Source organism: Lissotriton helveticus, chromosome 11 (genome assembly GCF_964261635.1).
Source record: "Lissotriton helveticus chromosome 11, aLisHel1.1, whole genome shotgun sequence".
NCBI lineage: Eukaryota > Metazoa > Chordata > Amphibia > Caudata > Salamandridae > Lissotriton > Lissotriton helveticus.
In genome coordinates, this window is record NC_136072.1 from 605,742,937 (window position 1) to 605,768,656 (window position 25,720).

At 48.2% G+C, this 25,720-nt stretch overlaps 1 protein-coding gene across 3 annotated transcripts in view; it reads left to right on the top strand.

Moving 5' to 3' along the window:
- U2SURP (U2 snRNP associated SURP domain containing) overlaps nt 1-25,720 on the top strand; it is an 878,864-nt gene that overhangs the window by 202,948 nt on the left and 650,196 nt on the right. For all 3 annotated transcript variants that reach the window (XM_078666425.1, XM_078666427.1, XM_078666426.1), the window contains one exon: nt 9,539-9,704. In XM_078666425.1, the coding sequence (XP_078522551.1) occupies nt 9,539-9,704 (166 nt within the window). The remainder of the gene's footprint in view (nt 1-9,538; nt 9,705-25,720) is intronic.

Sequence of the window (25,720 nt, forward strand, 5' to 3'; positions counted from 1 at the left end):
GGAGACCAGCGAATCCCCTTGAGCGAAGGTTCCCACCGAAGCCAAGCAGCCAATGGTTCCATGGCGAGAGCAAAAAGCAACGGAGACAAGGGGCATCCCTGACGGGTACCTCTACCAAGGGTGAAAGGAGCCGAAACTCTACCATTTACCACTACTTGTGCCAGAGGTTCCGCGTATAATAACTGGATCCAACCAATAAACTCAGGCCCGAAACCAAATTTCTCAAGAGCCGCCCAAAGATAAGGCCACTCCACAGTGTCGAAAGCCATTGAGGCATCCAACGATGCCAAAATGGCCGGCTCCGTCAGAAGCCCCGCCCTCGCAATCGCGCCGTGAAGACGACGTAGGTTCAGAGCCGTGTTGCGATGCGGGATAAATCCGGATTGATCTGGATGGATCAAGTCACTAATGACCGTCAGGAGGCGGGACGCCAGGAGTTTCGCTAATACCTTGGGTTCGACATTTAGCAGGGATATGGGTCTATAGGAGGAACAGAGGTCTCGCGGTTTACCATCTTTGGGGATGACAACTATCGTGGCCAGTCGCTGATCATAAGGGAGAATACCCCGTTCCCGGGACTCCAGAAACATGGCACGAAGATATGGCGCCACCCTGTCGGGACGCAACTTGTACAGTTCAATTGGCAACCCGTTCGGGCCCAATGCTTTGCCCGAACGGAGTGAACGGATGGCAGTAGCTATCTCATCAACAGTAAAGGGGGAGTCCAACGCCACACGATCCAAATCGGAAACACTGGGCAGAGCTATATCACGCAATAGAAGGCGAGAGTCAGCCACATCTCTCACAGACACAGGGGTATATACCACACGGAAGTACTCAGCAAAACGGTCAACTATTCCAATCGGGTCCGTCACACTCTCACCACTCGAAGACTGAATCACGGGTACCACACGATTAGCTCTTTCCTTCTTGTCCAGCCATGCCAGCAAGTTACCCGCTTTGTCACCCACATCATACAAACGACCCTGTTGCTCCCGAAACATCACTTTAGCAGCATCCGTGACCATGGATTTATAGGCAAATTGTTTCAGACCCAGGGCATGGAGTTTTGCAGACGTGACACCAGATTCCAAAGCATCCTCCAATGCAGAAATCTCTCCCTCAAGGTCCACCACCTCCCTATTCCTCGCCCTCTTAGCTTCAACAATAAGGGAGAGGGCCTGCCCACGAATCACCGTCTTAAAGGCCTCCCATAGGGACACAGCCGAGGAAACCGATCCCTCGTTATCCAGAAAATACGCGTCCAAAGACTTAAGCAAAAGGCTGCGGGTCTCGGGGGAGGTAAGGTACCACGGATTGATGGGAGCCACCCGGCCCACTGCCTCCACTCCAACCTCAAAACGAAGCCAGAGCGGAGAGTGGTCAGAGATACCCCTGGGTAGGTGTACAATCTCACGCACCGCTGGCGACTGAGCCGCAGGCATCAGGAAATAATCAAGCCTAGACAGACTCCCATGGGCCCCAGAATGAAAGGTGTACTGAAGCTGAGTAGGATGCAAAAGCCTCCAGCAATCCACCAAGCCAAAGGTATCCAAAAATCCACCCAACCACTGCTGGGCCGCAGGAGTATCTCTAGGGGGGTGGCGATCGTGGAGACCAGAGAACACCGAATTAAAATCACCAGCTAGAAAGAGAGTACTATCAGGGAGGCCCAGCAAGACACGGCCCAAATCTGAAAAGGTAGAAGTCTGCAAGCCGGGGGGCACATAAACAGTAAATAAGGAGAGGGAACGACCCTCATAGCGACCCAAAAGGACAGCATACCGCCCCCGATCATCTTGAATCACATCATCAATAGCTAGGGGGAGGGAAGCCCGAACAAGGATACCCACACCCCTAGAGCCCGAGGTAAACCCCGAATGTGCTACGAGGCGATAGCCCCACCTATTCATTGCATGACAAACATTGCCCACCAAGTGAGTCTCCTGCAGGAAAACAATATCAGGAGATAACCGTCGTATACATTTCAACACCACACTCCGTTTGATACGATCTCCCAGACCGTTAACGTTCCACGAAACAAATCTCAACCCGCTACCCCCCATCCCACCCAACAAAGCAAAAACCCCCCACCATTGAGCATGACACCAGAAACATTTTCAAATACAGGATAAAGTCGCCTTGAAAACAGAACACACAAACAACGAACTTCCCAACCACCCTCCCCCAAAATAACAAGAAAACACCCCCCACCCTGCACCCCTGCAATAAGCTAAAAAGCCACCCCAACCTGCAGTGTGCCTGTCGCCCAAGAACCCCTATTCTACACAAAGACCCCGGAGGAGGAAAGGCTCCGTCCCACCCGCCACCCCGATCAAGACCATTGACGAGAAAAGGAACATATATCAAACACATAAACAGTAGAGGAACATAGGCATACACCCCTGGAGAAGTTATTCAAAACAAGGCACCAGGCATAGACGAAATGGTCAGCTCTCTACACCACCTGCAGCACCGCCCGGGTGGGCATCGGACTCAGTCTCAGGAGGTCGGCTAGGCAAGGAGTCCAGCCAGTCATTCACAGCATCCGGCCGATCAAAGAAGAAAGTTCGGTCATTATACTCAACCCGCAGCCTGGTCGGAAAGAGCATAGCGTAACGCATCCCCCTGTCCCTAAGACGCTTCTTGGCACCACGAAATCCCATCCGCTGCTTCTGGACCTGTTGGGAAAAGTCCGGATAAAAGTTCACCGTGGCATTCTCAAAGGCCACCGGGCCCTTCACCCGCGAAGCCTGCAGGATAGCGTCCCGATCTCTATAGTGGAAAAGCTTCGCAACAATAGGTCTCGGCGGGGCGCCTGGCTTACCCTGGCCCCCCGGAACACGATGTGCACGCTCCACTGTGAAAAATTTACTAAGGCCAGATGGAGAAAGGTGGTTCTGGATCAGGTCTTCAACCAGGAGATCAACCGAGTGGGGTTCAGGGTTCTCCGGGACACCAACCACGCGAACATTACAGCGACGTGCCCTGTTCTCAAAATCCTCCAAGCGCCGGGTCATGAAATCGTTCACCCTACGGAGATTGCCAATCTCCGTCTGCATCTCAGAGACATCCGTCGTGAGGCTGGATGATTTGATATCCAACGACTTCACCTTTTCGTTCGTTTTGGAGAGATCGGCTTGAATGAGATTCACCTCGATTGCCACAGTGTCAAGTTTGCGGGCCAGGGTGTCGTACTGTTGGCCTATTGACTCTCTCATGCCAGAAATGGCGCCCATGATGTCCTGCAAGGAGGGCTCCGTCGACGCATCCACGACGTGGTCAGACGAACTGGGACCGGGCAGGGCAGCTCCGGGGGACCCCTTAGAGTGGGTATAACGGTCCATGACATTAGATTGGACCGGACCCCCGCGCAGAGGTGTCTTCGTCTTGCGCGTCTCCCGGTCCCCTCTGCCCGCCATTTTGGAGATGCGTCACAAGGAGATCCACCAGTGTCAACGGACCGGGCACCAGAAATGGAGGCCCCGGGACCAAAGGACCGCAAGAGGGGTAGCACTAGGAGAGAGGCAGCCAACGGGGAGAATAGTCCAGCCAAAGGCCCGACAGCCGACGCGTGTCCTGGCACCAGCTCCGGCCCGACCCTCTCACCGATGCCCCAGCCTGAGGCAGAATCGAAACCGAAACTTAAGAGGGGGACCCACACGTCCAATCCCCCTGCCGTTGTTGTTCAACTCCAAGACGGCCACCGAACCTCACCCAGTCCCGGGCGCACCTCAAGGGCGGAGCCCCAAAGTTCAATTCACCATAACTCAGGCACCCGGTGTCCAAATCAATTTCTGAAAGGTCCAGGTAGATCAGCCCAACGTCCTCTATACAAATCCTCGCGAAAAATCAGGATTCATGCAGGATATTATGCCGGGAGCGGCGGGGGTCCGGGGAGCGCTGTGCTCACGCGGCCATCTCGGATGCCCGCCAAGCTCCTCCTAACTTTCCACCTTCTTGAGTCACAAGAATTAGGGATAGGCAAATGGCCTACATCAACTCACTAAAGTAAATGCAGCCGCACATATCTTTTATAGCAGTTGGAAGTCCACCTGCCAATCCTTTTGACACGTTCCCTTCCTAGGCCCTTTGCCGCAGCCTCTGAGGCTGCACCTATCCTGAAAGAGTGGGTCCAAAAATTGGCGGTATCTATACCCGCTTTCTCAAGTGTCTTAATCATAACTCTTCTAAACTGAAACACTGTGAGGGGTGTCCCATCCTTGTGTATAAACAATGGACCCCCTGGTAATAGTGGCATTTGGGACATAAATGCCTCTAACCTAGTGACTGGGCAGCATGCTGTAGTCCCTGCTCTGTGCAAGACCACGGAATCCCCCCTACCTTCCTGATCAGTTTTAGATTTTGGTATGGAAATCATGACCGAGCTTTCGCCCAATTTTACGTGTCCTGCCTGGATCCCCCCCAGCCAATCCTGTTTGTTCCTTGCGACTAGCTTGCCTATTCTGAAAGCTCTGTAAAATGCCAGACAAAATGCTGCCCGAAAAAGGACCGCCTCCTCAGGTGATGTACAAACCTGTGGCAAGGCTACTACTAACTTATCGAGTGTTTCTAGGCTAACAGGCCTCCTCACATCAGGCTCAGTCCCTCGCAAACGCTGCCACCCCTTCAAAACCTGCCGTATCACAAAGTGTTTGGTGGGGTCACCTTTTCCGTGCAGCTTTGCCAAATAAGATGTAGCTGCAATATGCCTCCTCACGGCCGCCACTGTGCGACCCTGCTCCCACATGTAAGCAAGGTAAGCTACTACTGACTGATGATCCAGTCATTTCTCGCCCCACTCCTCCCCCAGAAAAAGACAAAAATAACCAAACGCCCCTTCATAAGAGATTCTTGTTCTAGGCGCTAAGCCTGCAGCCACGAGGTGCGGTACTCTGGGGCACCAAGTTGCCAGAGTCGTTCTGGGAAAGGTGTCGGGTGGAGCGCTGCCTCTGGGATGTGTACCCTGAAAGCCTGCATTTTAAAACGAGACAATGCGTCAGCTGCGTGATTCAACACCCCTGGAACATGTTTAGCCCGGAAGAGCACATTCAATCTCATGCACTGCAACACTATTTCCTTTAGCAAGGGTAGCAACATCTCACACTTGGCGGACTGATTGTTTATGCATTCCACCACTCCCATGTTGTCCGACCAGAATATGACTGACCGGTCCCTCAATGCGCCTGCCCAAACGACCAAAGCTACCAGAATCGGGAAGAGCTCGAGAAAAGTGATGTTGCTGGTGAGCCCTGAACTTCTCCACCACTCCGGCCAATGTTCTGCCACCCAGTCGTGCCCCAAAATGGCTCCAAACCCCTCGCTGCCTGCAGCATCGGTCATTAAACCTAATTCGGGGCTGGACACAGACGGGCTAGGCCACACCACTTTTCCATTGAAATCACGCAGGAAAGCCCTCCATATCTGCATGTCCTGCCTAACCTCTTTGGTCAACCTAGTGTGGTGATGCTTCTCTTTGAGGCCAGATATGGCGTGAGCAATAGTGCAGGAGAAAGGACGCGTCATAGGAATGATGCGTAATGGGGTTGGCCTAACGGCTAAGGCGCTCGACCTCGGACCTGGGTAACTTGGTTCAAGTCTCGGTAACGACGCCAAAAAACCCCTGTGATTCTGGGCAAATCACTTAATCTCCCCGTGCCTAAAAAATGAAAGTAACTGGTGCTATGTAAAGCGCTCTGATAACTGATTCGGTTCGGTTCAAGTTCGCGCTATATAAAACTCTCAAAAAAAAAAAACTGGGCCACCACTCGCTGTAATTGATGTAGTGTAACCTTCTCTTTGCCAATGCAGCACTCCAAGGTGCGCCCAAACTCCCTGACCTTGTCACGTGGCAGCCTGGACACCCCCTGAACAGAGTCTAACTCAATCCCTAGAAATTCAATGAGAGTTGTTGGGCCCACCGTTTTATCAGGCGCCAATGGCACCCCAAATTCCTGCATGAGATCGCAAAACTGCTGCAAGGCTGACCTGCACTCTCCCGAGCCCGGTTCCCCCAGAAAAAGAAAATCATCCAGGTAATGAAGGACCCATTGATGCCCGGACTTGTCCCTGAATGACCACTCTAGGAAGGAACTGAATTTTTCAAAATTATCGCAGGACACTGAGCATCCCATTGGCATGCACTTGTCCACATAGTACTTGCCCTCAAACTGAAATCCTAAGAGGTGACAATCAGCGGGGTGGACGGGCAGCAAACTGAATGCTGATTCAATGTCAGACTTTGCTAGCAGGGCCCCCTGACCTAAAGTTCTCAGCATGGCCACTGCCTGATCAAAAGATGTGTACTTGACACTACACAGCGTGTCAGCAATGGCATCATTCACTGAGCCTCCCCTGGGTGCGGATAAGTTGTGGATCAATCTGAATTCGCCCGGCGCTTTTTTCGGTACCACCCCTAGAGGCGAGCACACAAAATCTGCTATCGGGACGTCCTCAAATGGTCCAGCCACCCTCCCCAGGTTCAACTCTTTGAGAATTTTTGCCCTTGCTATGCTCATGTTGGATCTAACCGACACCTGGTTCTTACAGTATGTCACCCCGCTGTGCCCCTGTGCGGGTATTCTGAAACCGTCTACAAAACCTTCCCTGATGACCCTTGCTGCAACAGTGCCAGCCGGCCCGGGCGTTGGTGACGAGGTGGAGGCAGCCGCGAAAACCAAGAGGCTGCCTCACTCGCGGGCTTCCCTTTTAAGGGGTGCCGAAACCTGGGGTGACTTCCGGAAAGGTTCTGAACCGGAAGCGCTGAAGCGCTTCCGGTTCACGGTTTTGGAGCGGCGCCCATTGGCTGCCGGTCACGAGAGGGTCTGCGTCATTGGTGACGCGTCCCCCTCCCCTATGCTTGGGGTCTCGGGGCTAGGGCGACCGCCATAATGGCGGCCCGTCCCATGCTGGTCCTGGCTCGAACAAGAGGCAATCCTGGCAAGCACTAAGGACATTTAGGGGGTACACAAATGGTTCTCTCAGAAAACAAGCCGCTTCTGCTATTTAGAGAGATGGCCTCTGTGTTCTTGGCATCTACTTTGTAAACGGCGAACGCGTTCCACCTCTCATCGACCAAACATCTGGTACTGTGCTCATTGAGGTTCCACTACACCTCCCAGCTACCTGGAGGGATCCCCATATGGAAGTGGACGTAGAGTGAGGCAAGGAAACACTGCACACTCACGGGTCCAATGCGGTCCACTGGAGCTCCGCAACACCCCTTATGTCACACCTCACAGCCTTGCAGCGTCGAGGGCTGTAGGTCCCTGAATTTGGGCTGCTTGCCTCTGGGCCTTCCTACTTACCTCTGTGGCACGTTCAACAAATATATAAATAAATACATTATTGCCCCAAAAGGGCCACAGACGTGGCAGCACTTCCCACCAAGCCCAATCTTGCACACCCACTCCCCTCAAGTGTGCTTCTTCTCAGGTGCTCCTCTGGCACCCCCTCCAGCTCGTAAGCCGTCCTCATGGTGCGTCTCAGCGCCTCCTGCCTGTCGGCATGTCCTTCCATTGCATCTCAGCTCCATCCTCACGGTGCATCTGTTGCCTTGCCTCGCGACTCAGCTGCCTTGCCTCCGCCTTCACAGTGCAACTCCTGTTCTAAAGATTTAACATTGTTTCATCAGCTGCTTTGTACACCAGACTGTTTGCTCCTACAAGTGAATGGCTGTTTTTTTTACAGGATGGAATCTTCTAAAATGTATTTTAAACAAATCCTTGGAGGCCTTGTTCTCTACAGCAAAAAACGACTGCACTGCTGCCCCCTTAGTCCCAGTGCACTGCTGACCCCTTAGTCTGCGTTGACCTTTTACTATGGCCTTGAACTGCTGCCTTTTCATCTCTCGGACTGGCACACAAACCTATCATGAGGTTTCTGAAGGAAGATTGTATGGCCACTAGAGTATGCTTCTTGGTGCATTTGGTGTAAAACAAGAGAAAGTAAGAGATCAGGCCTAGGCAGCTTGACAAAGCCCACAAGAATAAATGTCAAGCAATGAAGAAACAATCTGAATGTATCTGTTTTAGACCTTAACATGCCTTTTGTTTTCAAATTACCAGCAGTATCACATTCTACCAGCCTCAAGAGAGTGACTTCAGAATGCTCAGCGAGTTTGTTCTGCCACAGGACTACTAATACCTCCCTTCTGTTTGTCTTGCACTACTTTCTGTTGTCACTATCTTTGGGGTTGGAAGGGAGTGGGATATAAAGCAGCTTAAACAGGGGTAATTTGAAACGTCCACTAAGAAGCTGTGAATAACAAATCATTTTGTTCCACTCATCACTCGTTGTTTCAGCTTACCAAGCTGTGCAAAGAATAGATTATATCTTTTTCTGCATCTGACTCACGCAGTGCCCCTCTTACTATAAAAGCCCCCATCCTTTACTTTTGCCTACAAGCAAGGCCATTTATGCCCAAGTAAGGCTTATGTGCAGCTGGGCTGGCAGACAAAAACACCCTAAGCTTTACCCACTAAGGGAAATATCTGTTGCCCAAATCTTTTCAAAGGGAGCTAGGGACGGACATGAAACCTGCATTTATTGTAGCTTAGGCAGAATGTAAAAAAGAAGAGACTATCATTAACCACGCCAATTGGTTTTTACTTTAAGCTATGTTGCACAGTCGCTCAACTGCTCTGTAACATGTATAAAAGCATTGGCAAAGCAAATAGGTTTTGCATGGGTGAAACCTTTTGGCTTTGCTAATGCTTGTTGAGATCAACTTTGTCCAGTGCTTACCAAACTTTTTAAAACCACAAACTTACATTTTTGAACAACAAAGTTTGAAGATCCACCTTTCTTTAATAGACTTTGTTTTTTATGAAAGCATTGTGTAGTAATAGTCATTTACAGACATCACGTTTTCCATTGGAAAGGCCACTAAATTTGCACAGACGCAATGTAGTTTTTCTGATAAAACTATATTGCACACAAATTATAATGTGTGGAAATCTGGTTTCAGTAAATATTTATAATTTGTGCATCACAAAGTAAAGTGTTTTGGTTTGCAGGGATCCTATTAAAGTCTTTCTTTCCATCACACTTCAGGAATACCTAAAAATGTGCTTCATTTTTGCTTACCGAGAAGCTGAATGTGTACAGTTCATTTACAGGTATTTATATTTTGTTGTGTGTTACAAAAAAAGGACATCCCTATAGTCTTTCCTTTTACACTCGCTATACCCGAGGAATTTTGTCATATAATTGACTTTACTTTCTCTGACTGCAAAGTGAGAGAATTTTGTAAACTTCAATCCCCATGTTAAAGAAATAAGCAGCAATTGTCAGAAGACATACCCTGACATTTGACCTCTGTCTTTCAAGCGCAGCAAATGTGACGAGATAAATACAAAATTTAAGGGCATCTTTATTTATTGCTTTGATTTTCGCATTCCACCTAAAATCGTCTCTTGACCAACCAATGGTTGGAGACCCACATTTTGGGAAAGGCTGGTTTGTTCTACAACTTTTGTCATTTGGCAGGGAGGGAGCTTATAACTGTGCACATCATAATAATTGTTTTCTTTTGCAGATGAATGAAGAGATGTTATGTCAAGAATTTGGACGATTTGGCCCCTTAGCCAGTGTCAAAATAATGTGGCCAAGAACAGATGAAGAAAGAGCCAGGGAAAGAAATTGTGGCTTTGTTGCATTTATGAACAGAAAAGATGCAGAAAGAGCTTTAAAGAACTTAAATGGTAAGGTGGATATTATTTTAACGTCCTGTATTGTATCGTACTTTACCAGTCCGTCTTTTATGAAATAGCTGTTTATTGTTATGTTAATTTTTATTTGCACCCTGTATCATGTGCATACATTCTGCAGAATGGAAGCGCAAAAGTGATGAAAGGAAGCAGCTCTGATGATAGCAGCTAGGCTATCACATAGTTGGTGCTACAAAGTCAGTATAAACTTGCAAGTGCAAAAACAGCTTCCTTCTGAAGTATTGGTAACTGATGTTTCCCTTGCGGTAGTGTTAGCTTACCTACAAGATCTAACAGGAAGGGGTGGGAGCACACTGCTTCACCTCCCAGCACAGTTTGCCCCTCAGCATTCTGGTCAATGCAGTTCATGGTACATGCTTATTTCAAATTTCACTGGAGTATTTCACCAAAGTTGGTGCAGGTTAGTGCTGTAAATTTGTAAACACGTGTTTCTGGATATCATCCGTCATCAGTACAGATAAAAAAACGAATTTTATTTAGAGGTGCTGAGCAGGCTGACACAATCTTTTCAGGTCTCGGTACCTCTCACAAGTGCATCTCCACAAACTTGTCAGCTCAATGGCTCAAGGGAGCCTTTTCAAACAGGAACGGGTGGGAGCACACTGCTTCACTTCACAGCACAGTTTGCCCCTTAGCATTCTGGTCAATGCAGTTCATGGTACAGGCTTATTTCAAATGTCACTGGAGTATTTCACCAAAGTGGCAGCCTGCTCAGCAACCCCAGATTAAATTTGTTTTCATCTCTCCTGATGACGGATAATATCCAGAAACACGTGTCTAGAGATATACAAAACTAACCTGCACCATCTTGGGTGGAATACTCCAGTAAAATTTCAAGTAAGCGTGTACCATGAACTGCATTTACCATAATGCTAAGGGGCAAACTGTGCTGGGAGGTGAAGCAGTGTGCTCCCACCCCTTCCTGTTTGAAAAGGCTCCTGTGAGCCATTGAGCAGACTAGCTTGTGGAAATGCACCTGTGCGCCTGTGAGAGATACTGAGACCTTAAAGGATTGTGGCAGCCTGCTCAGCAACCCCAGATTAAATTCGTTTTTATCTCTACTGATGTCTGATAATATCCAGAAACATGTCTGTAGAGATTTACAGCACTAACCTGCACCAACTTGGGTGGAATACTCCAGTACAATTTCAAGTAAGCATGTACCATGAACTGCATTTACCATATTGCTAAGGGGCGAACTGTGCTGGGAGGTGAAGTAGAGTGCTCCCACCCCTTCCTACAAGATCTAACAGTTGAGTGACTGCTGAAGAAGAGAAACCAGTACCACTTAAATCACCTTGAACTGGGAGCTCCACATTTAGCTCTGAAAGCTTTCTTCCCATTTCTGGAAGTATCAACGATCATGCAGTCCCCTTTTGTTGAATAGTTGTGGCCATTACTCTTTTCCACCGATGCCATCAGTGATATTGAAACTTTGAAGGTCCCAACAAAAATGATACTGATAGCTCCAGACTGACAAAGGCGCACTGGTGGTACCTGGACTTCCTACACTTGTCCATAAAACCAACAAGATTCTGCCCTACAGACAAGACATGCTAACAGGAATCCAGAGATAAATTCAACACCTGACTCTTGGATCATTAAATGTGGCTGCAATGCTTCTAAGGTCACACAATATGGACACCTGAATCTACTTCCAGCTTGTATGGAGATCCAAAAACAGGCAAGGCATTGCTTTACAAGGACATGCTATGTACTAAAGTGGAAAATATTTTGTATAGGGTGTCCACAAAAAGGAAATGACCCAATCACATGTCAAGAACAAGTCATTCTATAGCGTGTGCTACATTTGGCTATATCTAACATTCAGTTTTCATTTATAAAAATTAATCTGGCAGCCATTGCAGCATACAGAAAGTCTCTAAACCAATTATTGATTTTCAAAATTCCAGTCCCCAAACAATTTTTGGAAGGATTTAGTGTTTTGTTTTCTCCAAATAGACAACCTTCTCCACTTTGGGAGCTAACTGCAGTACTTTACAATTTTATAGATTCACCATTCAAATCTATACACAAATTTACATTGCAGCGTTTTTCATGGAAGAACGCCTTCTTGATAGCTATTACTTCAGCTACAAGAGTAAACGAGATGCAGGCCTGATCTGCAAAAAAAAAAGTACATTATTTTCCACAACAACAGTGGTAATTAATTCATCTGTCATTCCTCTCTAATTATTTTTGGTTTTCATGCGAATCATACTATTACTTTTCCTTCATTCTTCCCTAAACCTTCAATGGCATCAGATCATGCACTTCGCTCTCTAGACGTTAAAGGGGTCCTACATTTTTATCTAGACAAGACAACATTTCTGAGAATAAAAACTCCTCTATTTATTCGTAATGGCCAAATATTGCTGGGTATTCCACATACAATCGATAGCTAGGTGAATAGTTTCTTGTATCATGTTATGCAACCAATCAGCAAACAGACATTTATATAGTAAACCTAGAGTACACTTTACCAGAGGAATAGCAGCTACTACTGCGTAGCTAAAAAAAATTACCCTTAGCTGACATGTAATGTAGCTACTTGCAAGTCGCTTCACACATTCACTGATTGTAGAAAGCTAGCTCTGTATATGAAATTGCCACTAGGTGGTAATACCGTGCACATAGTCCAGGGGTTCCCCAGAAGTATACAGGGCTCAATGTAAAACCAAAAGTGTTCTATTGGTGGTAGTGTAGGCGAGCAGCCTTAGGCCTAACACAGAGTAGTGCAAGACATTTATTGTACAACTTTGATCAATAATGGACACTTCACTCGAGAAGGAGATCCTGACCAATTTTAGAAAATTAGATTTTGTATGTACTTTATTTTAAGTCCAAGATCTTCGTAATAAGGTAAGTATGATATTTTCAGAACAATTCAATGGTCTCCTATGGGGGAAACCGTTTTGCGGTTAACCAAGTAAGTATGCAACTTACAGTTCTAGTGGGCAAGGAGTAGGTAAGTCCCAACACTGCACCATCAGCGACACAGAGCGGCCTAATGCGTTTCAATGGAGACTGGGGATCCTTGGAGCCTCGCTGCTTGCAGGTAAGTGGAAAGAATGCAGGGGCCAAGCTTTAGGTGTTAGGTCCTGCACAGGGGACACACAAAGCAGCGCCATATATACACCACCAGTGGCACAGGGGTGCAGAATGCAAGCACAGAGTCGGGCGCCCAGTGCAATCGTATGGGATTTCTTTTTGGAAACAGGCTGCAGGCATTGAAGCTGAGGGTCCAGACAGAACACCAGCGAGAGCACAGATAAGTTGGGGTGTTGGGGGTCACAGGGGCACTGCTGGTTGAGCACACCAAAGCCCGGGAGCTCCGGGAGTCAGGGTGCCTTTTTGATGTTGACAATCTTACTGGGCTGGTCGCTATGGGGGGACCTTTTATATGTGCTCTGCAGGTGCTGTTGTTGGGGTCAAGAGAAGTCGGCCAATGCTGGATTTAGAGTCCTGGTCACTGGGGAGACTTCACTGGGCAGTTTGGCCACTTAGTCTCAGGCTGTGGGCCGTGGGCGTCTGGTGCAGAGTGGGGCATGAGTCGCAGATGCCTGTGTCCGAAGTCTTTGTTGTTGTTTTCTTCTGGACAGGTGTCTACAGTAGATCGGAGCCTTTGTTGAAGGATTTCAGAGGTCGCTGTCTGCAAGACAGGTCACAGGGTCGTCAAAGTTGGACGCCGGTAAGGCTTGGGCCCAGGCAGTCGTCTTCAGTCTTCTCTGCAGGGTTGTCTTCTTTCTTCGTAGGTCGTTGAAGATCTAGTTTCCAGGTCTGGGGAAGCGTCTTGAGGGAATAGCAGGTACGGCAAATGGGCACCTTATATGTGGTGACTTCACCCTCTGTTATGCAACCCTTCTGTGGAAGACGGGTATAGACCTAGCCCTGATTGGAGGGGTCTCCCCATCTTCAAGACGGCGGGGACTAAATGATGTGCCTCGCCTCCCCCACTTTTGGGTTGGAGTTGACAGAGGTGGGCACACCTATGTTCGAGGCATATGAGCTGCAGATTGTACACTTAGCATTAGATCGCCACCTGGTGTAGGGCTCGGATGATTGCAGGTTGTTGTCTTCTTGGAAGAAGTCTTTGTTAGTCCCGAGATAGGTGACTCCTCCCTTGGACAATACTGCGCATGGGCATCGGCTCCATCCTTAGATTGTTTTTTTCCGCCACTGGGTTCGGATGAAAGTTTCTCCGCTCCGGCTAGAAAACGACTTTTCTGCAATTTCGAAGCGCAGAACTTCCTCAGACTTCTACAAACTACCTTCGACATCGACCACCAGACTTTTCGACGCCATCGTTTCCATTCCGGTCATCGAAGTGGGCCGTTAGGCCTATAGAAGCCATGCGGCCTACACCACATGGAAAGAACTCAGTTCAAAAGATGCCCGGTATGTCAAGCAAAGTTTCCACATAGTGACCACCACGAGGTCTGTAACCTCTGTCTATCGCCGGAACACCACGAGTCGACCTGCACAGCTTGTGCATCCTTCCGATCGAAGAAAACTATCTGGGATCGGAGGGCTCGTCGACACGAGATGAAGAGATCAGCTCCAGCACCGGAAGATATCTTCGATGAAGAGGTTCCGCTTGTTCCCGAAGAAGACTCACCTGATCTCCAGATCGTATCAGAGGCAATCGCCTCAGATGACTCCATTCCATCAGGTCAGCGCGTGAGTACTACTGCCCTGCACTGCATACACTGCCCAAACAGAAGGCAAAGGTGAGCACTCCGCCCAAGGGGCCCAGTCGAGACCGAACACCTACTTAGAAAGCCCCGCCTTCGAGCTCGGCTCTGAAGAAATTAACTACGCCTTCCAGTGCCTCGACACCGAGCAAGCCTCTTCCATCGGCACCGAAAAATAAAGATGCCTCGGCACCCAAGCCTAAACACCCTGCGGCTCCGAAGATAAAAATAGTATTGACACCGAAACCGAACACTGTTCCGGTACAGAAACCAAAAGAAGCACCGGCTCCGAAGCCGTCCACTTCTACACCTTCAGTGCCGAAAACCACAAAGCATGATTCCGAGGTGCCCAAATCCTCGAACATGCCTACAAAGCCGAAAACGACACCCTCTGCACCGAAAACTACTTCACGGGACGTTATAACACCTATCAAGGCTAAAGAAACCAAACAACCTCCGCCGGCACCGAAAAAATCGACGCCCAAGAAGGTTGTACAGGAGGAAGAACTTTTTCGACCAGATCCTCGACAAAAGAAGATATACATAGACCCAAACACAGGTCATGTAGGCACTACGCCTCTCAAGAAGAGACCAGCAGATACACCACCCACACCTGTGGTTCCTGCTAAGAAAAAGGACTGTGCAACCTCTCCTATGCACCCTTCCTCTCCTATACCTCCCTCTTCTCCTGTTTCTCCTCGCATATCACCTCAAATCTCTCCTGTCCATTCTCCATTTTCATCACATTCGCCTCAACACAATGATGATTAATATGATTTGGGTGGAGGGGAAGATATAGAAGAACCTGGTTCATACCTTGTACAGGAGGGTGTGGTGGAACTTTCCAAACACAAAACATGTGTCTATATGGGACTTTACAAACCCCCAAAACGTGCCTGACATTCCTGAGCCACAATCATACCCATCAAAACCTTCCCCTCCAGAGGATACCATTGGTTTTGGTCATCTGTTAAACAGAGCTGCTGTATACCATGGAGTCCCCATGCATTCAGATGACATTGAGGAAGATTTTCTCTTAGATACCTTTGAGCAGTCCCAGCGGTCTGCTCAAATTCTCCCTATGATTAAAGCGGTAATCAAACATGCTCCAGAGGTATTTAAAGACCATGTACGCACTAGAATAATTAACCCCAGAATTGAGAAAAATATAGACACGCACCCTCAGAACCAGTCTATATTAAAGGACACCTACCACTAGACTCATTAGTTGTGTCCAATGCTAGGAAGAGGGCTAATTCTCAAACTTCTGGCGAAGCACCCCCACCTGACAAGGAATCCAAAGTAATTGATGCGTCGGGTAAAAGAATAGCTGCGCAGGCTTCAAACATATGGCGCATAGCAAATACACAAGCCCTCCTCTCTCGTTACGATAGAGCGCATTATGATCAATTGGAGAAACTACTTGAGCACCTACGAGATCAGTATAAAGATCAAGTTACTGACCTCATACAAGAAGGCAAGTTAATATCCAATGCCTCAATAAAATGCGCACTAGATGTTGCAGACACAGCATCTAGAGCTGTAAATACCAGTGTCCTACTTAGAAGACGTACATGGTTACGCATTTCAGGGTTTAAACAAGAAGCGCAAACCACCATTTTAAACCAGCAATTTAATCAGAACCAATTATTTGGCCCAGAAGTAGACCCTAAACTAGAAAAAATGAAAAAATACATGGACACTGCCAAGTCTATGGGTGCTTTACAGTCCACACAAGCTAGAGGCTCCTTTCGTCGCTCCTTCTACAGAGGAGGCTCCAAACAAACTGGAGCAGACACTACCACATCTTTCAAGTCACAAACATCCTCTAACAAGGGATATTAAAGAGGAGGATACAGAGGCAATAATACCAAAAGAAGAGGTCGCGGTAACAACAATCGATCCTCTTCCACCACTAAACAATGACTTCCTCCGCTCCCCCCACATCATTCCACTCCTGTAGGGGGCACACTAACACAGTTCCTGCCTGTCTGGAACTCCATTACAACAGACAAGTGGGTAAAACAGATTATCCAACATGGCTACTGCCTAGAACTCACAGCAACCCCTCCACACATACCTCCCATGCAGCGTCCAATGTCTACAGACCATCTAACTCTGCTCCAACAAGAAGTTCTATCACTTCCACAAAAAGACGCTATTCAAATAGTTCCTTTACAAAAACAAGTAACAGGGGTTTATTCGCTGTACTTTCTAATTCCCAAGAAGGACGGGACACTAAGGCCCATTCTCGACCTCAGGCCCCTCAGCCATTACATATAATCAGATCATTTTCATATGATCACTCTACAACAAGTGCTTCCACTGCTGAAACAAGGCGATTTCCTTACAACACTAGATCTAAAGGACGCCTACTTCCATATCCCCATACATCCTGCTCACAGAAAGTATCTAAGGTTTGTCCTAGAAGGACAACACTATCAGTTCAAAGTCCTTCCATTCGGAATGACAACAGCACCGCCAGTATTCACAAAGTGCCTAGCAGTGGTAGCAGCACACCCCAGGATACAACAAATACATGTCTTCCCTTATCTAGACGATTGGCTCATAAAAGCCAAGTCATTCAATCAGTGTGTCCAACACACACATCAGACAATTCAAACGTTGCCCAACTTAGGGTTTACGATAAACTACACCAAGTCGCACCTGCAGCCTTCGCATGTCCACCAGTACCTAGGAGCTACAACAGACACGTCTACAGCCCTAGCATATCCCAGTCCAGCCAGGATACAGAGCATTCAAGCCTTAGTCACCGCCTTTCAACACCAACATTCTCTGCAAGCCAGGGTGTTCATGAGGCTAATAGGCATGATGGCATCTGGCATCTTGCATCTTCCTAGTACTACACGCAAGATTGCAAATGCACCCATTACAGGAGTGCTTAGCACAACAGTGGAACCAAGCTCAAGGTCAACTAAGAGACCTGGTGTTGGTGGACAGCCACACACATCGCTCTCTGCAGTGGTGGAACACCAAAAACTTGACAAAAGGCGGCCGTTCCTCAAGCCTGTTCCACAAGTAGTGCTCACAACAGACGCATCCCTCACAGGATGGGGAGCCCATCTCTTACATCACACAACCCGGGTCAATGGAACAATCAACAAAAACGGTTCCATATCAACCATCTAGAACTGCTAGCAATATTCTTAGCACTCAAGACTTTTCAACTTCAAGTACAAAACAAAGCTGTCCTAATCCGGACGGACAATATGACAGCCATGTACTATATACAAAAACAGGGGGGGACGCACTCTCTGCAACTCTACCAGCTTGCACAGAACATTTGGAAATGGGCCATTCCTCAAAACATACATCTGTTAGCGGAACACCTTCCAGGGGTTCTCAATCAGATAGCAGATCTATTAAGTCGGCAGTCACAACAGATTCACGAATGGGAACTACATCCACAAGTTCTTCAGCCATTCTTCCAAAGGTGGGGTCATCCACACATAGATCAGTTTGCCACCCACGAAAATGCAAAATGCCCAGCCTTCGCCGCCAGGTTTCCGCACCCACTGTCTGAAGGCAATGCGATATGGATGAACTGGTCAGGCAGATTTGCGTACGCTTTTCCGCCTCTCCCACTGATTCCATTGGTGGTGCGCAAGCTCAGACAACAGTCTCTCAAACTGATCCTGGTGGCTCCCACATGGGCACGACAACCATGGTTCACCACGCTGTTAGAACTATCTCTAGTTCCGCACCAAAAGTTACAACTAACTCCATCCCTGTTAACACACAAGCATGGAGAAATCAGACACCCAGACCCGAACCAACTGAATTTAGCGATCTGGCTCCTGAAGTCTTAGAGTTTGGGTATCTAAACCTACCACCAGACTGTATGAACATTATTAAAGAGGCTAGTAAACCGACTACCAGAGCGTGTTACGCCGCTAAATGGAAAAGATTTGCAATATATTGCAAAAATAATCAAATTGATCCCCTGGATGCTTCCATCCAAAATATAATTTGTTACCTTTTACATCTACAAAGGTCTAATTTGGCATACTCTTCCATACGCCTGCACCTTGCAGCAATTGCAGCCTATTTACAAAACAGGCAACATATTTCTCTCTTCAGAGTTCCTGCAATTAAAGCGTTTATGGAAGGACTAAAAAGAATATTCCCACCCAGGTTACCACCATCCCCTGTGAGGAACTTAAATATTGTCCTTACAAGACTCATGGGACCCCCTTTCGAGGTTCTACATGAATGTGAACTGCAGTTCCTAACATGGAAAACTGCCATCCTCGTTGCCATTACCTCTCTCAGAAGAGTAAATGAGATACAAGCTTTCACTATACAAGAACCATTTTTCAAATACATCCTAACAAAGTTATTCTTAGATCTAATCCAAAATTTCCTCCAAAAGTCATCACTCCTTTTCACCTAAACCAGTCCCTAGAGTTACCGGTGTTTTTCTAAAACCCAGACTCTGTAGCGGAAAGAGCTTTACACACATTAGATGTTAAGAGAGCTCTCTTTTACTATATAGATAGAACTAAATCCTTTCTGAAGACAAAACAACTGTTTGTCGCTTTCTCTCCTCCACTCAAAGGCAATCCCAAGGCGGGATTGCGAGGTGGATTGTAAAGTGTATACAAATATGCTATATAAAAGCTAAACGTACATTAACAGTTCCTCCTAGAGCGCACTCCACTCGCAAACTAGGAGCCTCTATGGCTTTCTTAGGAAACATACCCCTAGAGGACATACATAAAGCAGCAACATGGTCTACACCACACACCTTCACTAAACACTATTGTGTTGATGTGCAAGCCAAGCAGCAAGCTGCAGTAGGCCAAGCTGTCCTTATAACTCTATTTCAAACCTTTGCAACGGATACAAGCGACCACCACTAGGGGAGACACTGCTGCACAATCGATGCTAAGTGTACAATCTGCAGCTCATATGCCTCGAACGGAAAATGCTACTTACCAGTATGCATCTGTTCTTGGCATGTAGAGCTGCAGAGTTGTACACGCCCTCACGCCTCCCCGGGACATGTATCCGTTCCAGTTTTCATCTTACTTAGATGCACACACATGGACATCCCTTTTTTAGGTCTCGGCTGCACGCGCGGAAGCGCGTGTCCGCCGACAGCCTATTGTTGCCGTGTCTCCTTTCCAGGAGACACTGCTGGCCGCGCGCATCGCCTTGGAGGCGATTTCAAACGATCACACGCACGCGAACGCTCGCTGCATTCTCTCACACACACACACAGAAGCGCCCATGCATGCACGCACGCACCCACATACAGCCTCCCCCACACACATACGCACGCACACAGACACACGAGTGCTGCTCGCCCCCCCCCCGCACACCGCACACCGCACCCCCCAGCCCTTTCTAACTTACCGGGGCAATCTCGGGGGACTCCGCCGCTGCAGCTCTTGCCAGCTCCTTTCACGGGGCTCCCTCTTGGTGAAGGGAGCCCCGCAAACCCGCAACAGTCGCCTAACCTCCTGCTGGCGGGCCCGGGGTTCTCCACTGCTCACAGGAGCCCCGGGCCGCGATACGCATGCCTCCTCTTCCGGTCCTGACGCGGCCCCGCCCCCGTCACAGGCGACATTGCCTGACTTCCGGTGGGGAAAGCGAAAGCGATCGGAGCCGGTCGCGCAGCTGGTTATTCTATGTAAACGGACTGCAGCCCCTTTTTAGCTGGATTGGCCTGTTTATACTCCGTTCTGCCTGTAATAAAACAGGTTGGCTCCGATTACAATTCTTATGCTACCAGATTGTACCATTCTAGCTGTGACCTGTATGAGCACATTTGAGCGACTGGGGAAGGCCTGTAACATACTCCGTGAGAAGCAATATATATTTCTGAAGTCTAGAAATGCAAAGAAAAAAGTATTTATCAGTGTTTATTTGCATAAACCTGATGAAGTCCCTCTGCCCTCCTCCCCCCGCCCACACACAACTGGCGTTCTTGAGATGGAGAGGAGAAGACGTAGCAATGAGTTTGCACCCCCTTTGTGTAAAATGAAGCTATTTTCCAACGGCGATTGATGAACAGTGACCAAAGGCTACCTCTTGCTGCTCGTTAGTTTCTACTTAGATTGTGATTACACAAATAAATAACTCTTATTTTGTCTCTTTTAGGACATAACTTGCGTCCCTAATAGTGTATGTGGCGGGTGTAAACCACCCGGCTATTTGGGAAAATGATTTGCTCTGTGTGGTTTGTTTCAAGTTCTCTACTCATTTAACGAAAATGGAGATGTTCGAATTCCAATACTGAGAAAGACAGATAAGCCATCCTTAAATGAGCTGAATATTTCTCAACCAGAGAATGAAAACACGCCCTTGAGACTGTACCCTGCGCCCTATTCGGAGATATAAACAAGGCATTATTGAGATAAGCCTCTATCTCTTGGGGACGCAAATATTGTAGAATTCACATGGAATTGTATTTATAATAAATTGAGCAGTAAAACAGTTAATTCATCCAGATGTTTGCATAAAATTAGACCCGATAAGTGCACGCTTTTATTCATTTCACACAAACTGCTTACGGAGGACATTATGTAAATTGTTGCAAGCACCAGATGGAGGACCTAGCGATATGTCTCTCTTACATAGCTCATGGTACTTAAAAGAGCCTGTCGGTCCGATGCCACAGACCCACAGGTGCCTCAGCTCAAGGTCAGAAAGGACTTATGTGACCTGCTAAAGCTTTAACATTGCAGCTCATCTAACCGGACAAGGATTGAAACTAGCAGATAGGTTTATTTTTGTTTCACTGGTTGATTGACTGCCTTCTACCCACTTAGCATCCCACCGCTTGGCACTCTGCGGCTACCACAAGATGGTCTGCAGCATTATATAAAAACACAAAATAAAATGGAGTCATTTCCTTCTCTGCTCAGTTGCAGACTTTAAGCAGGACTGCTCTTTCAGCCAGTCTGCGGTGCTTCCTTAAATAATGCAGTTTTCTGGTTCCAATGGACTTTGTGTCTAAAACCATGTTTTGCCCAAGTGCTGCGTATCCCCTAGGTGGCATAAAGTACAAGACCATTTTTTGGAGATAGTGAACTCTTCTATTTGGCTGAGCCCTGTGCTAGAAGGATCTTGAAGTTGATCCGTCATAAGTTGTCCGCTAAGTTTTGCATCATCTAAGGTCTTGAGATTTGTGCCATTGGCGGGTCGGCATATACAGTCCTGCCAATTACCACGCATCACGTGATAGGCTTATGCATTTTAGTGTGGTGTCTGCATCACCGCACTAAAAAGCATTAGCCTTTCCTTTATAGCGCGGCATTGACCACTTCACGAAGCTTGCTGAGCAGGAGCTACATTTAAGTAGCGAGCGGGGTGGCAGTGAGCCCACTGTGTTGCCTTCTAGAAATACACTGTGGCCTCTTAATTATTAACAGTCTGACATGGACAACTCCCTAAATTCCATATTATTATTGGCATCGCGCCGGCCAGGGCTTTATCCATGCCACCTCCTACTCTATTGTAAACATGTGGTCTGTCACAGCACGTGGTTAGAAAAACAAGCACAGACCATTATCCAGACCTGGCATTGTCTTCCCTCACAGTGAGCTGGGGGCAGCTCCTTGCCTTGTTCTTTTTTCCTGCAAGGCCCCACCCCCTATGCCAATGCAGTTGTTTCAATGGCCCTCTAAGTGACAGTTTTGTTTCATTTGTTTGGAGTTTAGTTTCTATGACGAAACGTACATGGAAACCAGTTGACTTCCCAGCTTCACACACAGCTCTCCCATTGCTTCTACTTTGTATTTGCTTGGTTTCTCTTTTAGAAATGTGTGGGTGGGTAAAGAGAGGGCAGTCACTCAAGTGTTCATATTTTACTTAAAAGTGTGAGCTCTGTCTCAGTAACGTGCTTGCTGTATCTGTGTTGTGCTGACCTGTGTCCTAGTCCATCTATTTGCCGTTCCAGGGTAGGCTTATTAGTATGACTAGAGGTGGGTATTTAAACCTAGCCGAATCAGATCTGCATGAGCACTTGCTCTACCAAACATGCAGCCTTTCTGCGTATCTGCTACAATAACGCACAATGCTATAGATTCACATAAGGCACTCAGGGACACCACCACATCACCCAGGGACACCACCACATCACCCAGGGACACCACCACATCACTCAGGGACACCGCCACATCACCCAGGGACACCGCCACATCACTCAGGGGCACCTCCACATCACTCAGGGGCACCTCCACATCACTTAGGGGCACCGCCACATCACTCAGGGGCACCGCCACATCACTCAGGGGCACCGCCACATCACTCAGGGGCACCGCCACATCACTCAGGGGCACCGCCACATCACTCGGGGGCACCGCCACATCACTCGGGGGCACCGCCACATCACTCGGGGGCACCGCCACATCACTCGGGGGCACCGCCACATCACTCGGGGGCACCGCCACATCACTCGGGGGCACCGCCACATCACTCGGGGGCACCGCCACATCACTCGGGGGCACCGCCACATCACTCGGGGGCACCGCCACATCACTCGGGGGCACCGCCACATCACTCGGGGGCACCGCCACATCACTCGGGGGCACCGCCACATCACTCGGGGGCACCGCCACATCACTCGGGGGCACCGCCACATCACTCGGGGGCACCGCCACATCACTCGGGGGCACCGCCACATCACTCGGGGGCACCGCCACATCACTCGGGGGCACCGCCACATCACTCGGGGGCACCGCCACATCACTCGGGGGCACCGCCACATCACTCGGGGGCACCGCCACATCACTCCGGGGCACCGCCACATCACTCCGGGGCACCGCCACATCACTCAGGGGGCACCACCACATCACTCTGGGGGGACCACCACATCACTCTGGGGGGACCACCACCACCACATCACAGCCATTGTCATTTGTAATATCAATACATCTAAGTCACGTACATACAACTCATATTGCATTACAAATGCTATAGGTGTCACATTTGGAAAAGTTCTAACTATTGGCATTGTCATACACAATGCCAATAACTCAAACTTTAATGCTGCGAGACCTATTGCATTGTAAATGCTTGTTCTTTACTTCTACTGAGTCCATCATTTCCCATCATGGCGAAAAACAATCTATAAGGATGGAGCTGATTCCCCATGCGCAGTATTGTCCAAGGGAGGAGTCACCTATCTCGGGACTAACAAAGACTTCTTCCAAGAAGACAACAACCTGCAATCATCCGAGCCCAACACCAGGTGGCGATCTAATGCTTAGTGTACAACTCTGCAGCTCTCCATGCCAAGAACAGATGCATACTGGTAAGTAGCATTTTCCTCTTCTTAAGTTTTCCTTCCGGTTTTCCTGCCCAAAGTGTGGGTGTAAATCGGGGGCTGCCATCAGCTGCTAGCAGCAGAGGGTGGGGGACGCATTGCAAAGGCGGCAGGCCTTTGAAGCTCCTGTCTTCAAATACTAGCCCATCCTGGGGGAGGAGATGTGACACCTCTGCCTAGGATGTGCATTGTTTCTGGACCCACAGAGCAGAGGCTTTCTACCCAGGGTTCCAGAAACATGTCTGGTGGTGTCTGGCTGCCTACAGCTGGTCAGAGACCTCACCAGGGTTGCAGGTTTTCAGGGGGCGCTTCTGAGGTGCCCTCTGGGTACATTGTCGAATAAATCCCACACTGGCCTCAATGTGAATTCATTGAAAGGAGTACCAAACAAGGGAAGGGTTTTTTTGTATCTCAGAGTATCACCTGGGCGCTCTGCCAAAAGTGGACGCAACAAAGGTGTAGGACAAAAATTCTGATGTGGTGCAACTGGGTGAGCGGAAAAAGACCCTCAAACCACTCAAGAGTGTGTCAGAAAACTACTAACACACAGGTCATCTATATACAAAATACCCTATGCACACAACAGAGAAATTACGAAACAGTCGTGTCTGTGTGGACACACGTATGAACAGAAACAGAGCAAACCGAATAGAATTTAAATGTGACTCTAAAAGGAGGTCGCTCTGCCTGTGATAATTCCGACCCGGCAGAGCCCGTAACCTAGCTCGTGTAGTCCAGGGAGTCCTGGACTACACGAGCTAGGTTACGGGCCCTGCCGGGTCGGAATTATCACCGGCAGAGCGACCTCCTTTTAGAGTCACATTTGAATCGCAGCCCTGAAGAGTTGCGGAATTACTTTTCCAAAAGCGACGAAACACGTGTCGGCTGGCTGGTTTTTAAAAGATTAAAGAATTGAACCGTTGTGATACCATATAAGAATTCCCTTTCTATTCTGTTTGTTCTGTTTCTGTTCATACATGTGTCCACACAGACACAACTGTTTCATAATTTCTCTGTTGTGTGCATAGGGTATTTTGCAAATTATTGAAAGGAGTAGTTTGGTAGCAAACACTCCAGTGTTCAGTGAATCCATCATGGTGCTGTGGAACACGAGTTGTCAAGTTTCCAGCCCATAAACTCTATGGCTTCACTGACACTTACAATATTAGGAAATGGACCCCAATAATGTTGAGGCATATCTGCTCATGCAGATGTGCCCTCATCTATGGTATTGTGCACCCTGTGTTAGGGCTGTGATGCCTGCTAGAGGAGTCACTTACCTATGCTTTCAGGCAGTGTTAGCTGGCATGGCACCCAGGCTGGGTGCCATGTCGATCTTGTTGTTTTCTTCCTCACAGGGGCATGCAACCTGCAAGGGCAGGCCATGGTCCCAGTGAGGGGGGTCCCAAGTGACCCTCTAAGCTCCAAGGCCCTAGGTACCTAGAGTACCATTTTCTAAGGTCTTACAGGGATAGAAGTACCAATTGGGGATTTGTTTTGGGGCTGAAACCCTGGCACAGGGGACCTGGTTGGCAGTGACCCTGTCACTACAATTGAAAACCCATTAAAACCAGACAAAAAAGTGGAGGGCTAACCATGCAAAAGGCACTTTCTCACATGAAACATTATTGCTTGGTTTGTGACATTCACACTGATGCCAAAATAGGTCTGGAAACCTTACAAAATCTGTTAAAATAGAGTATGTTCGAGGCATGTGTGCGGTAGATCCACATGCTTTGCATACTCCTGCCATCTAGTGTTGGGTCTGGATGTTTGCAAGTTGTTTTCATCGAAGAAGTCTTTCATAGTCAGGAGGTAAGATGACTTCTCCTTTCGGTGATAGTGCGCATGGTCATCAACTCCATTGTTAGATTGTTTTTTCCACCTTGGGTTCGGACGTCTATTGCTGCGCTCCGGTACAAAACCGTTCTTCGTGTTCCCCTTGACGCACAATCCTCTTTACCCTCGACGGTATTGTTTCCGTATACGTTCCCACTTCT